General features: G+C 38.2%; 1 protein-coding gene across 9 annotated transcripts in view; it reads left to right on the top strand.

Moving 5' to 3' along the window:
- The window catches only part of MATCAP2 (microtubule associated tyrosine carboxypeptidase 2), a 64417-nt gene extending 51720 nt beyond the window's left edge, over nt 1-12697 (top strand). For 6 of the 9 annotated variants that reach the window (XM_054493699.2, XM_054493694.2, XM_063667393.1 and 3 more), the window contains 5 exons: nt 692-835; nt 1812-1944; nt 2797-3102; nt 5877-5974; nt 10008-12697. In XM_054493699.2, the coding sequence (XP_054349674.1) occupies nt 692-835; nt 1812-1944; nt 2797-3102; nt 5877-5974; nt 10008-10166 (840 nt within the window). In that variant the 3' untranslated portion in view covers nt 10167-12697. The remainder of the gene's footprint in view (nt 1-691; nt 836-1811; nt 1945-2796; nt 3103-5876; nt 5975-10007) is intronic. The other 3 variants (XM_054493701.2, XM_054493697.2, XM_054493696.2) reach the window with 1 other exon arrangement.
- Nucleotides 12698-13030: the final 333 nt, after the last annotated feature.

Genomic DNA, 13030 nt, shown 5'->3' on the forward strand with positions numbered 1-13030 from the left:
AAGTAGCTGGGATTACAAGCATGTGCCACCATGTCTGGCTATTTTTTTCTATTTTTAGTAAAGACAGGGTTTCACCATGTGGACCAGGCTGGTCTCGAGCTCCTGGCCTCAAGTGATCCGCCTGCCTCAGCCTCCCAAAGTGCTGGGATTACAGGCATAGGCCACCATGCCTGGCTGATTCTTTAAAAAAAAATTTTTTTAAATTTTTATTTCAATAGTTTTTGGGGTCAGACTGATTGATTATTATGTGTGTTCTTAAAATTTTGAAATTTTTTTTTTTCATTCAAAGGGCAATGGTAATCTGTTGACTTGCCCGGAGACATACCTTCCACTCTGAGTTCTCCTGCCAAACCACCAAATTATCTTAGAGAAACCAGGAGCCCCTCTCCCCAGCTTCTCGGCCTATCAGATGTTAGCACTTGAGATACGCAGTTCTTGAGCCCTCTGTCAGCATGTTAAGGAGAAATGAACACAGGGGAAGAGTTCGTATTGCTAAAGTATACAGGCATTTGTACAAATTTGCGAAAATGAGTGGAAGTTGTTTAGGATTAGAAAAGTTTGGCACTTCAGTTGCAGTTTAATTTGGAAATCAATAAACCTAGAATAGGTCACAATAAATAACATAGCTAGCTTATGACATCTCAAAGTAATATGAGGCTGTTTACTTTCATTATCTCTCTTTCTTTTACAGTCTATCAATATTATGGAACTGACTTTACAGAAATACGGAAGTTATGAAAAATTTGAACAAGCCACTGGTGGTAGCTTGCTCTCTAAAACTCGAATCTGGAGTCACGTTAGAAAGTACATGATGAAGGAAGGCTGCCTAGGGGAGGTATGAATTGCAAGTGAACACAAGGAGTTACTGTCAGTGACAGTCGTAGCTTATTTTATTTTATTTTATTTATTTTATTTTTTGAGATGGAGTCTCGCTCTGTCGCCCAGACTGGAGTGCAGTGGTGAATCTCGGCTCACTGCAACCTCCGCCTCCCGGGTTCAAGTGATTCTCCTGCCTCAGCCTCCCTAGTAGCTGGGATTACAGGCACCAGCCACTGCACCCAGCTAATTTTTGTATTTTTAGTAGAGACAGTGTTTTTGCGGTGTTGGCCAGGCTGGTCTCGAACTCCTGACCTCAGGTCATCCGCCTGCCTTGGCCTCCCAGAGTGCTGGGATTACAGGCATGAGCCACTGCGCCCAGCCTAGTCGTAGTTCTTTTCTGTAGATTTTGTTTTCCCAACTATTTTACTCATTAAATTAGTCGCCCAGATTTCTTACTCAATAAGTCTTAAGTTCCTGTTGCATTGAATTGTTTTGATGTGTTTAGTGTCTTTTTGTTTTTCTTACTGCCATTTCTGTATAACTTGTGGGATTAGATGAATTACTTTATGAAAATTGCCAATGAAGAGATTTGCCCCAGCAGCCTCTTTTATTAGTCTTCTTAGTGGTCAGTCTCAAAGCCTTGGTGCTGGCAATGATCTGGATTCTGGCGCCTGTATCTTCTTCTGCATCAGTTTAGCCAGGGAGCGTATTTACGACACCTCAGAGGTACAATTTGAAGTCCTTTCTGTCTTCCTCAGCACAGCCATCTACTTTCCCTTAAACTCATGGAAGGTTCTTGAGTTCCCAAAGGGTCAAAATTAGAAGGGTCACAGGTGATTTGGCTGCACATTCCATCTTGGTTTCTGGGAGATTTAAGGTGGTTATAAACAAAAAACAGTGTTAATTTACAGGCCCATTGTTTTCTGTGAAAGCTTCTCCCCTTACCTTTAGGTTTTGTTTTATGTCTGTGTACTTTTTCTCTTGCCCCTTAGATTGTAGTTCATCTCACTGAGGACCTGCTTTCCCGAGCATCAATGACAGTAGTAAATGGATGTCCGACTCTGACCATCAATGTGTCCACTGCACGTGAGCATTGGCTGGAGGGAATGCTGAGGCATGAAATAGGTAGGGGCAATCCTTTCCATTTGTTTATTTGTAATATCAGGAATTAGCTCTAAAGAAATGTTCTTTTAGAATGGGTATTTTCTTAGTAGAAGAAAATCTAGCAAGAAGTCATGAGCTTCACTTGGACTGAAGCTAATGTATTTATGTCTCATTTCAAATTAGATTTTTTAAGGGAAGTGTTTAGGTGTATTGAACCTGGAAAGTCATTTAACTGCTCTGGATTTCCCCTACATTAAACTGAGGGGGTTGAATTAAGGTATCTTTGAGGTTCTTTTCAAATATCAAGTCTGTGATTCTTCTCTTTAAAAAAGTAAATTGTTATAAAGGTTATACCTCCTCTCTTGAGACATGTGATCCTTTTGAAGGCAGTGTACTCCTTCACACCCAAGAGATGTTAGGATCAGGTCATTTTCTACTTTGTTTTGATTTGTAGGCACACATCAATTTGGCTTTAGAATTTTTTTTGTTTTCTTGAGATGGGATCTCGGTCTGTCGCCCAGTCTTGGGCACAGTGGCAGGATCTCAGCTCGCTGCAACCTCTGCCTCCCAGGCTTAAGTGATCCTCTTCACCTCAGCCTCCTGAGTAGCTGGGACCCCAGGTGCACACCACCACACCCAGCTAATTTTTTGTATTTCTGGTAGACATGTTTCACCATGTTGCCCAGGCTGGTCTCTAACTCTTGAACTCAAGTGATCCGCCTGCTTCGGCCTTCCAAAGTGCTGGGCTGGGATTACAGGCATGAGCCACCGCACCCAGCTGGTTTTAGAATTGTTGATGGAATCTAACTTTGGGGGAAGAATTAAAACAAGAATGGCATTTCTTCTTATTCATGTAACTTTTCTTCTCCATAGGTACACATTATTTTCGAGGTATTAACAACCTCCAGCAGCCATGGAACAGTTGGACTGGACGTAAAAAACATGAGCTAAAGCCAAATAATCCCACAGAGGAAGGACTAGCAAGTATTCACAGTGTTCTGTTTAGAAAAGACCCTTTTTTATGGAGGGCTGCCCTCCTCTACTACACTGTTTATCAAGCCAGCCAAATGTCTTTTTGTGAACTCTTCAAAGATATTGGCAGGTTTGTCAAGGACCCCAATACAAGATGGGATTATTGTGTACGGGCCAAGAGGGGATGGACTGATACTTCCCAACCAGGTGGGTGTCCCTTAACTGTAGGTTTTCTGACTTACTGACTAGTTGTCTAGTGATTTTGTTTATATCCTAATCCCTGAATCACAAAATTCACTTACTTAAAAAAATTAAACCTTTGTTACCTGAGGTCAGAACTGGTTTTCCCAAACCACATTTTCTTAGCATTATTTTTACCCAGCTCAATTTTGAAAAATCTCAGACCTATAGAATATGGAAAGAATGTTAGAATGAACACCCATCTACGCTTCATCTGCATTCACTTATTGTTAACATTTTTTTCTTTTTTTTTTTTTTCTTTTTTTGCTTTCTCTTTGACTTTTTAAAAACAGCTATACTGAGATATAATTCACATGCCATACAATTTACCCATTTAAAATGTAGAGTTCAGTGATTTTTAGAATATTCAGAGTTGTGCAACCATCACCATTGTGTAATTCCAGAATGTTTTCATTACCTCAAAAGAAACCCATACCCATTAGCATTCATTCCCCATTTCCTCCCCTCTCTCCAGCTCTAAGCAACTGCTTTTGGTGTTCTTTTCATCTCTAGATTTACCTGTTTTGAACATTTCATATAAATAGAATTATCTGTGATTTTTTGTGGTGGGCTTCTTTCAGTTAGCATGATGTTTTCAAAATTCATTCATGTTGTAGCATGTATCAATATTTTGACCATTTTATTGCTGTGAGGCAGTCTGTCCCTTAGCAAAGCTCGAGCACTGTGCTGGGAGATCCGCTGCTGTCTTCAGAGCCAGCAGGCAGGAACGTTTAAGTCTGCTGAAGTTGCGCCCACTGGCACCCCTTCCCCCAGGTGCTCTATCCCAGAGAGATGGGAGTTTTATTTATAAGCCCCTTAGTGGGGCTGCTGCCTTTCTTTCAGAGATGCCCTGCCCAGAGAGGCAGAATCTAGAGAGGCAGTCTCTACTTTTTTTTTGAGATAGAGTATGACTCTTGTCACCTAGGCTGGAGTACAATGGTGCGATCTTGGCTCACCGCAACCTCTGCCTTCTGGGTTCAGGTGATTCTCCTGCCTCAGCCTTCCAAGTAGCTGGGACTGAAGGCATGCACCAATATGCCCAGCTAATTTTGTATTTTTAGTAGGGACGGGATTTCACCCTGTTGGCCAGGCTGGTCTTGAACTCCCGACTTCAGGTGATCCAGCTGCCTCGGCCTCCCAAAGTGCTGGGACTACAGGTGTGAGCCACCATGCCCAGCCTAAGAGTGTTTTTAAACTATTTATTTGGAGCTTGGTAAATACTTACTCAAATTAGTGATGGTTATGTTGCTAGCCCACATTAACATTTCATACTAGTGTTGTAATTGTATGACAGCGTAGTGCCTTAGAGCCAGGAGCAGGTAAGATAGGAAGCAGGAAAGAGAAGGACATCTCTCTCCTGTCTTTCATGTGTGCATAGCCAATTCCAGGCGGGATTTCAGATAAGCAACATGTCTGCCATTTCTTAGAATACTCTTCTCAATACTCTTAGAAGAAAATTTGTTGATATACTGAACTAACCTGAAATTCAAAATGACTTTTAAACAAATGTTTCTTAATTTGTACTCTTTTTTTCAAGGGCATTTTTGAGTGTTCTTTTTAGATTCCTTTGCCTGGATTTTAGTACTCTGTACCCAGATGCACAGGGCTTCCATGTTGCCTTTGATACCCACCCCGTGGAGGCTCATCATTTTTAGACTAGTCCCTTTTTTCTTTTTTTCACATACTTCTGTGTTTTTCATGTTTTATTATGGAAGATTTCAAATGTATACAAAAGAATGATTAATATGCTGAACTCCAGTAATATATTACCTGATCATAGCTATTATCAACATTTTCTAACTGTGGTTCGTCTATTCTTCCAAATTCGTTTTCCTATAGTATTTTAAAGCCAATTCCAACATCATGTCCTTTTACCCATAAATATTTCAATGTGCATCTCTGATTAGGACCATTTTTTAAATCATCCTCATGCTATTAGCATGCCTAACCAAATTAACAATAATTCCTTAATATATGACTCCATGTGGTAGAATTTTAATTAATTTAATAGAGCAAAATTTTTTTAAAAATCACACAAATTATGTCAGGATGGGAACAAGGTTTACTGTGTAAACAGAACATCCTTTTCTAACTAGGTTCAGATTAATGAAATTTTCTACTTTTCATGTCTTTATCCATTTTTTTCTATTTTTTAAACCTACATGCTCTCCCAAATCTGGTTCTAGTTGTTTACATAGAGAGGAACTAATGTCAGAATTTATGCTTTAAAACCATAGTTTGTTTTTGTTTAATGGAGGGGGAGGATTATTAATATTCTAAATACCAGGAGTTTCTAAAATCCTGCGTCTCTCCACTACCTTTATTGAGATGTACCTGCTCTAAAACTATCCTGCTCAGGCCTCCCCACTCAGATGCCTTCAGTGCACAATGGGAGTTATGACTGAATGGTAGGAGTAGGGGAAGGTGGGATAATCACATTTATAAGACTCATATATTTAAAATTACCAGTCTTTATAGTGAGGAAAGAATTGTTATTTTAATAATGGGGAGGATGTGTGAGGAGAAGGAATTCTTAAGGTTCTAGTCTGCATACCATCCTGGCACTTCCCAAGACCTGACATTTTATGTAATGAAGATAGTTAAATAAAAATAAAAATAAATGTTGGCAAACTAGAATATTTTTAATACAGGACTGATTCCTGCAGTAAATGGAATGAGCTGATATCTACTTAGTAATTTTTCTAAACATCAGAAAGTAAACACTATTCTGGTTCCTCCAGGGTGTTTTAGTAAAGACCAGGTATACTTGGATGGAATTCTTCAAATCCTTCGATACAGAGATACCATAGACTTCCATCTGCTGACTGCTCTCGGGAAGGTGAGTAGAAGCCATGGCACATAGTCCCCCAAACACACCAGATCAGCATTCCCCTCACTCAAGCTTAGCATTAAATAAGACTTAGCTTCACACTATTTTTACTTTATTGTCAGAACAAATTTTCTTTATGTCATATCAAGAGGGAAGAAATCTGGTTCTGTAATAGAACCAAATTGTAAAATTTCTTTTTTGTCAGTAAGAGATAAAGGAATAGGAAATTTGGGAATACATATTGTTTTATTTTTATTTGTGTATACATATTTTTCTAAAAAGCATTTTCTGAAAACTATAAAAGCATTTTGAAGTAAGCTGCACCTATAACACTTCCCCCCATAGTACATTACTATATGATTTAAGAAATTTATTATTGATTAAATATAACATCTAAAATGCAGTCCACTTCAAATTTTCCAAAGTGCCTCCAAAATGTCCTTTGTAGCTCCTTTTTTGTGATCTAAGATACAATCAAGATTTATACATTGCATTTGGTTATAATCTTTCATCTCTTTTAATCTGTGATAGTCTCCACTTGCCTTATTCTTTCTGTTTTTTTTCATGACATTGTTAAGACTCGGGCTGGGCAAGGTGGCTCACGCCCGCAAACCCAACACTTTGGGAGGCCAAGGTGGGAGGCTGAGGCAGGAGTATCACTTGAGGCCAGGAGTTTGAGAGCAGCCTGGGCAACATGGGGAAACCCTGTCTTTATAAAAAATTTTAAAAAGTAGCCGGGCATGGTGGCACACATCTTAGTCCCAGCTACTTGGGAAGCTGAGGTGGGAGGATCACTTGAGCCCAGGAGGTCAAGGCTGCAGTGGAGCCATGATCGTACCACTGCACTCCAGCCTGGGAGACAGAGCCAGACCCTGTCTCAAAAAAAAAAAAAAAAAAAAAAACTAAAAAAACGAAAAGATCAACACAGTTTTCTTGAGAATTCCTACAATATGGATTATCAGATTGTTTCCTTCTGATGAGATTCAGTTTAAACATTTTTGCCAAGAATACTACGTAAGTGATGTGTATTTCCCATTGCATCACTTTAGAAAGTACGTGTCATTTTGCTCCATTTGATCATCTGGGTGTTTGATCACCTGCAGTGTTTGATCACCTGGGTTAAGTTAGTGACCACCAGATCTCCCCATTGTATAAGTACCTTTCCCCCATTGTATTAGTAAATAGTCTTTGGGGTAATATTTATGAATGGACTATTCCCTAATAACCCTTGATGATCTTTTCTCAAATCAGTTACACTGGTGGTAACAAAATAGAGATCTTCTAATTTTTTTATATTTCTTTGTCACTCCCCGTTTTTGTAGTATTATTATGGACTTAATTGGACTTTATTTTATTCAACTTTTTCCCGGCTGCGCCTGTGTCTTAAACATGTCTCCATGTTGTCTGACACAGTAAAATGTCTGGGCACAGTTTGTACTTTTCCTACCGAAATCTCAGATCAGCCATTTCTCTAATGAAGTCTTGTTTCCTTTTAATTGGTATTTTAAAAACAGGAGCTGAGTTCTTGGTGTGTTCCTTGCTACTGGGGTACTCTTGCTTCTAGACCTTTTCAGTGAGCAAATCATGTCTATCTGTTAAATCATAAGGGCACTGCAATTCACATCAGACCCTACAAGATTCTTTCATACCTCCTCTGCCATTCCATATTTGTATTTACCGTCTCTTAAAATCAGAACCTTGTTTCTCAATGTCAGTATATTTACTCTTTCCTATAATAAACTGAGAATAGTTTAAGAATTATTACACCATACCAATATCAACAAACCTATTTTGCTTACATTTAGTGGTATAAATACCAAATAAATAATATTAGTAGTAAAACTTTAAAAACCTTCATAAAATATAGATGTAATATGAACATGAGTTCTTTATTTTTATTTATTTATTTATTTTTTTGATATGGAGTTTTTGCTCTTGTTGCCCAGGCTGAGTGCAATGTCGCGAACTTGGCTCACTGCAACATTTGCCTCCTAGGTTCAAGCAATTCTCCTTGCCTCAGCCCCCTGAGTAGCTGAGATTACAGGCATGCACCACCACGCCCGGCTAATTTTGTATTTTTAGTAGAGACAGGGTTTCTCCGTGTTGGTCAGGATGGTCTCAAACTCCTGACCTCGGGATCCGCCTGCCTCGGCCTCCCAAAGTGCTAGGATTACAGGTGTGAGCCACTGCTCCCGGCTATTTATTTATTTATTTATTGAGACGGAGTCTTACTCTGTCGCCCAGGCTGGAGTACAGTGGCGTGATCTCGGCTCACTGCAACCTCTCGTCTCCTGGGTTCAAATGATTCTCCTGCCTTAGCCTCCCAAGTAGCTCAGATTACAGGCACCTGCCATCACACCCAGCTAATTTTTGTATTTTTAGTAGAGACGGGGTTTCACCACGTTGGCCAGGCTAGTCTCGAACTCCTGACCTCAAGTGATCATCCCACCTCAGCCTCCCAAAGTGCTGGGATTACAGGTGTGAGCCACTGGCACCGGGCTGAGTTCTTTTCTTAAAGCCTTCCTACTGAGCCTGGAAGAGTATTGATCAGAAGACTATAGTTTTTAAAGTCAACTATGTTTTAGAATTTGAAGATAATTTAAGGCTGGGCATTGTGGCTCACACCTATAATCACAGCACTTTGGGAGGTGGAGGCGAGAGGATCACTTGAGACTAGGAGTTCGAGACCAGCCTGGGCAACATAGCAAGACCCCCCTCTCTACAAAAACAAAAACAAATTAGCCGGGCATGGTGGCACATGTCTGTAGGGAGGCTAAATGGGAAGGATCGTTTGAGCCCAGGAGTTCGAGGCCACACTGAGCTGTGATTGCATCACTGCACTCCTGCTAGGGTGACAGAGAAATTTAAAATTTAAAAAAAATTTAAGAATAAAGATAATTTATAGAACTTTAAAAGCTTCCTCCTTAAACCTAATATAAGTACCTGTGAGAAACTAGCTTCTTAAATAGGAGAATTAAAAAGATGTGAACTTTTTTACAAAAATTCAAAATAAACGCAAGAAGATGTAATACAAATCACAAATCATTATGTATCCTAAATTAAAGAGAAATAGGAACCTAATATATGGATTGAGTATCTCTTCTCTAAAATGCCTGGGACTAGAAGTGGTTTGGATTTTGGATTTTTTTTTAATTTTGGCGTATTTACATTCTTTACTAGTTGAGCATCCGAAATCCCCAAATTGGAAATTCCACATGCTCCAATGAGTATTTTCTGTGAGCATCACGTGGGTGCTCCAAAAGTTTGCAGCATTTCAGATTTTGCATTTTTAGATTTGGGATGCTCAGCCTGTATAATTGTGCTAATTTGTCTAATTTAATAGTATGTCATTTATATTCTAGTTATTTTGTTGATTCTTTTATTTCGATTTAGCCAGAAGACTTGTTTGGTTTTAGAGTCTCTCTCACACACAAATATATTAAGTATGGCTGTCTAATTTTTAGACAAACTGAGTAGGTTCAAGGTAGAGTATTAAATCAAATTTGACTTTTTAAAATAATCTTTTAGGCTGGGCATGGTGGCTCACGCCTGTAATCCTAGCACTTTGGGAGGCCAAGGTGGGTGGATCACCTGAGGTCAGGAGTTTGAGACCAGCCTGGCTAATGAAACATCATCTCTACTAAAAATATAAAAAATTAGCCAGGTGTGGTGGCGGGCGCCCGTAATCCCAGCTACTCGGGAGGCTGAGGCAGGAAAATCACCTGAACCCGGGAGGCGGAGGTTGCAGTGAGCCAACATCACGCCACTGCACTCCAGCCTGGGCAAGAAGAATGAAACTCCATCTCAGGAAAAAAATAATAATAATACTCTTTTAATATGATCATGGTATAAGGGGCAGAGAAATACATTATTATTTAACACAGTGAAGAAAATGTAAGTCACTGATTTTCGTTACTTTGCAGCTATTAAAATAATTTGACAAATGATCTGTATACTTTCATTTAAGTCCCAGGAAAGAAATTCATCCTTAAAATGTACATTGTAGTTACATTTTTAATTTAACTCATCTTCCTTTTTTCAGGTTTCTTATGAAGATGTGGATCGCTTAAAAGGATTGGCAGTTACCGAAAACATGAGGGTCCCTCATTTCCTGCAGGACCATGGCCGATATATGGAACACTTAGAGAAGATCATGGAAGTGAATGAACTGACTGACAGGGAACTGAAAGATCTTATATAGTAATTAGCATTCTGGCAAACATAGCTAAGCTATGCCTCCATGTATATTACCAGTTAGGTGCAGTTAGCACCAGAAGATTTATAAAAGAAGAGTGACTACTTGTGTTTTCTGAAGAAGGGTCTTCAGTATTCAGCAGAATTTTCAGGTTAAGTACAGATCTTAAACTATTTCCCTAAAATGTTTCTATAGGCTGCAGGGGAAAGTTATTCCTATTTTCTGAATCTCGACAGAGTCAGATGAAAATACTACTGCTGAGCATTTTTGAAGACTCTTGGTCAAATTGCATGATAAATTTCTGCCTGAGCAGTAAGCACTGGCCTACTGCTTCTGCCTAAATATGGAGGTCAGCTCCAACTGGAGACTGGCTGAATTCCATTGCTGGTCAGACTCCAAAGTTACATTTTATTTGATAAATAATGGTAATTATTCTCCTTTGAAAAATTAGTTTTGTGTTGCTCCAAAAAGCTAGCTATATCTCAGCTTTCTTATTTCTTTTATATGTTAAGGAATTTTAAAGGGCGAGGAAAAGCAATTTGAAAATTTTTCATTAAGTGTTTTATTTTAACATTATTGTTTCACCTCATCAGCTTATAGGAACTAAATTAGAGAATCACCTCTTTTTGTCCAGTTATCTCTTAACTACCTTTTCATTTGCTGAAACATATTGTACCCTTTAAAATTTTTTACAGAGTTTTAACGTCTTTTCCACTGCATCCTTTATAAAAATAAGTACAAATTCCAGAGAGGTTTTTCTACACGAATAAAAATAATTGGGGAAGGGCTACTCACCTTTTTTATGAAACAGAATATGTAACAAGCAGAGGACAAATAGACTGACCTGGTTAAATGTAGGTTCTGGATGTCGATGGGTAGCACCTGCAGTAAACTTGACCATGCTCTGAAAAAAATTTCTGGGTATTGATGGTTTATAAAGCCAGCTTTGTGCTATTTGTTCAGTACATTTTATCAAATCTTTGACTTCATCAACCCAGTAATGACATAGTTTAAATTTTAAAATGAGAGTTCTGTTTTGCTGTATTTCTCCTGCTAGCCTAGCTTTGTATTTTATCAGCTTCAGTATATACTTGGATATATATACCTGGATTCAAATGGTTCTTCATACAACTTAATGATCAGAAAGAATGCTGCTGTAAACACCCCACTCAAGATTGCTGCTGGAATTTCTACCCAAAGCTGTCTGAGAGTTTATCTTTACCTCAGTGCAGGCTAAAATAATGGTGCTAATACTGGTAGATATATACTGTGAAGCCTGGTTCACATTCATGCTAGAAAATGATTTTGGGAAATCTTTTGCAGGAGAGGTTACATGATTTTTCTCTTTCACGTATCTAGAAGGACTTGCCTCAAAGAAGAATGTTGCAGCAAACAGGATATACTCTAGCTGGTGCCCAAAGGTTCTTGCAAAACCACGAATCTTGCTTTTAGCAGTAGAGGGCCAGACACTTTGGAGCATTGAAAGGCCTTAGCCCCTGCTCCCCAACTACGTGTCATGCTGGGTAGTGTGTGTCCTGTACATCTGTGTGCCAGGCTGGGGCAGACTGTGCCAATGCTCACCAAACACTAGAATCTGCTCTTACACCTCTAGCATGTATCTCCTTGTAGCAGAGTTGTGCACTTTCTCAGCATTGTGTAGTGTTTTCTAATTGCATCTAAAAACTTATCAAAAGTGATTGTGAAAACAGTGTCTTAGAAGTATAAACAGAAATGGCAATATTTATGGCCTGTGATTCAAGCCCAAAGGTTATAAATTCAACTTTCACAGGGAATAGCACTTCTAATCTTACTTTATGGTTTAAATATAAAGGAAAATCACAGCAGCCTTAATTTCCTGTTGGTAGGATCATTTGCAGCAGTTCTAGTTCCTGACTTTTAAAATGGATGAATATTTTCTCTTTGTCTGATTTGGAAAAGGAACTGCTTTTTTGCCTTACTGCTTTGGTATAAAGATGAAAAACATGAGCACTCTGCAGACAAAATGACCTTAAATCACATTGATTAAGATATTTTAAAAGTTAGCAGTGAACCAAAAATAGTTTCAGATTAGCAGAAATAAAGAGCTTTAAGCTTTAAAAGTTGAGATTGAATATTTAATGAAAGTTTATTAATTCTTTTTCCAGAAATAGCAGTAAGGTCAGTTTTTTTCCCTAAAATAAAAAGTTTTAATAAACAGAAAATTATAGCAACAGTACTTAGGAGAATAGTTGAAGATTGTATTAATTTTAATTATAATAGTTATTTGTCATAGGCTATTGATGATTAGAATTTCATTAGTTTTGTCCACTATAATTTTAAAAATAGTTGTATCAAATACAAATTCTGATAAACTGCTAAGTTTTAACACCAGACAGGATTCAAAGGAAATTAATGTTTGCAAACATAAATCCATAGTCTTCATTTCTTTATATTTTCACCTTTGTAAAAGTGTTTAAAATTTGTATTGTTTGTTTTGTATATCTTTGGGCATTTTGTGTCTAGCTATAATAAAAAGAAACAGTGCCAAGGTTCTCAGATGAAGTGTGTGGCTATATATGCATGTAACTTGGTTTCTTTGAAAACCCAATTATATTTGTATTATGGTGTTTCTTTTTTATTTTGTGATAATTGTCAAAAGGACATTAATCAAGCTTGTCTTCTAGTGCCGTTACTTCTTAGAAAAATATTATATTTACCACACTTCACCTTTTCCCTAGTTATTTTAGCTTATACTCTCATGGGACATATGGAGAAAGGAAAAGGAGATAGATAGGTTGTATTAGTCTATTCTCATGCTGCTAATAAAGACATACTCGAAACTGGGTAATTTATAAAGGAAAGAGGTTTAATGGACTCACAGTTCCACATGG

Source organism: Pongo pygmaeus, chromosome 6 (genome assembly GCF_028885625.2).
Source record: "Pongo pygmaeus isolate AG05252 chromosome 6, NHGRI_mPonPyg2-v2.0_pri, whole genome shotgun sequence".
Lineage (NCBI taxonomy): Eukaryota > Metazoa > Chordata > Mammalia > Primates > Hominidae > Pongo > Pongo pygmaeus.